At 30.7% G+C, this 1,392-nt stretch overlaps 1 protein-coding gene across 5 annotated transcripts in view; it reads left to right on the forward strand.

Moving 5' to 3' along the window:
• The window catches only part of LOC107694434 (cyclin-dependent kinase-like 5), a 65,351-nt gene that overhangs the window by 46,917 nt on the left and 17,042 nt on the right, over window positions 1-1,392 (forward strand). For all 5 annotated transcript variants that reach the window (XR_001634871.1, XM_016494127.1, XM_016494125.1 and 2 more), the window contains exons 9-10: window positions 424-613; window positions 700-780. Coding sequence is in view for 4 of the 5 variants with exons in the window: in XM_016494127.1 (XP_016349613.1) it covers window positions 424-613; window positions 700-780 (271 nt within the window). In the remaining variant the exon portion in view is untranslated. The remainder of the gene's footprint in view (window positions 1-423; window positions 614-699; window positions 781-1,392) is intronic.

The raw sequence follows: 1,392 nt of genomic DNA on the forward strand, positions 1-1,392 counted from the left end.
TGTTAAATGTGAGCCAAAATCATCACAATTAAAAGAACCAAAGACTTAAACTACTTCAGTCTGTGTGCATTGAATTTATTTAATACACGAGTTTCACAATTTGAGTTGAATTACTGAAATAAATTAACTTTTCCACGACATTCTAATTTATTGAGATGCACCTGTAGTTCAAATAGATTAAAAATAAAATGTATATTCTATCATTTATTTCAATTTTAAAAAGTCAACATTATTTAATTTTGTTTAATTTCGATTATGAATTATTTTATTGTTTATTTAATATAATCAATAAACATAACCTCACATAATATGTATATGATATAAGTGTGCCCTGATCATGCTCTTGGCAGGTTTCACTGATTCGCTGATTGTCTGTGGTGTTTGTTCATGAGTCTCTCACCTGATAATCAGAGTCTCTGTCAGGGCTCCGTACGGGAAGGCGGTGGACATGTGGTCGGTGGGGTGTATTCTGGGCGAGCTGAGCGACGGTCAGCCTCTGTTTCCGGGCGAGAGTGAGATCGACCAGCTCTTCACCATCCAGAAGGTCCTGGGGCCTCTGCCGCCCGAACAGATGAAGCTCTTCTACAACAACCCACGCTTTCACGGGCTACGGGTCAGTCTGTCTGTCCCTCTCGAATCAGATCAGCTGCTCCTGTTCTTACTGTAAGCCATTCATCAGCGCGTGTTCTCCGTGTGTAGTTTCCCTCGGTCAGCCATCCGCAGACTCTGGAGAGACACTATCTGGGGATCATCAGTCCAGTCCTGCTTGACCTCATGAAGGTAAGAGATGTGTGTGTGTTTCCTCAGGAGTGAGCTCAAGCTGACACAATCTCCGTTTGAGGGCTTCCTGAATTGGAAAAACATTTTAAAAATAAAAGATAAAAAAAATGTCAAAATATAGTTAAAAATAAGTGCAACCGATAAAATTATAGAATATAATGTGTGTATATAAATATATAAAATTTTAACTAAGATAATAAATGTAACAAGATAATATATGATAAAATAAATTAGTATAAAAATATGTAATTACAACAAGAGTTAAAAACAAATTTAAATAGATTGTAAAATAAAAATAAATTGTTTTAGTTTTTTATATATGTTGTAATGAATATAATTAATAAATCATATGATAAACAAAAGCATTAATATAAAATATAAAATATATGAAGTATACTTAAGAAGTACAACAATAACTTTTTTATTAATAAACAATATAATATAATAAAAATATGTAAATAAAATGATATAAAAATAAATTAATTTGTTTATAATACTGTTTATATACATATATATATATATAAAGAACATAAATAATAAATATAAGAACATATCATAAATAAAAATAATATAAAAATATAGAGTATACTTTAAAAGTAAAACGAATAAAAA

This window comes from Sinocyclocheilus anshuiensis, unplaced genomic scaffold (assembly GCF_001515605.1).
Source record: "Sinocyclocheilus anshuiensis isolate Anshui unplaced genomic scaffold, SAMN03320099.WGS_v1.1 scaffold1826, whole genome shotgun sequence".
In the NCBI taxonomy this organism is placed as follows: Eukaryota; Metazoa; Chordata; class Actinopteri; order Cypriniformes; family Cyprinidae; genus Sinocyclocheilus; species Sinocyclocheilus anshuiensis.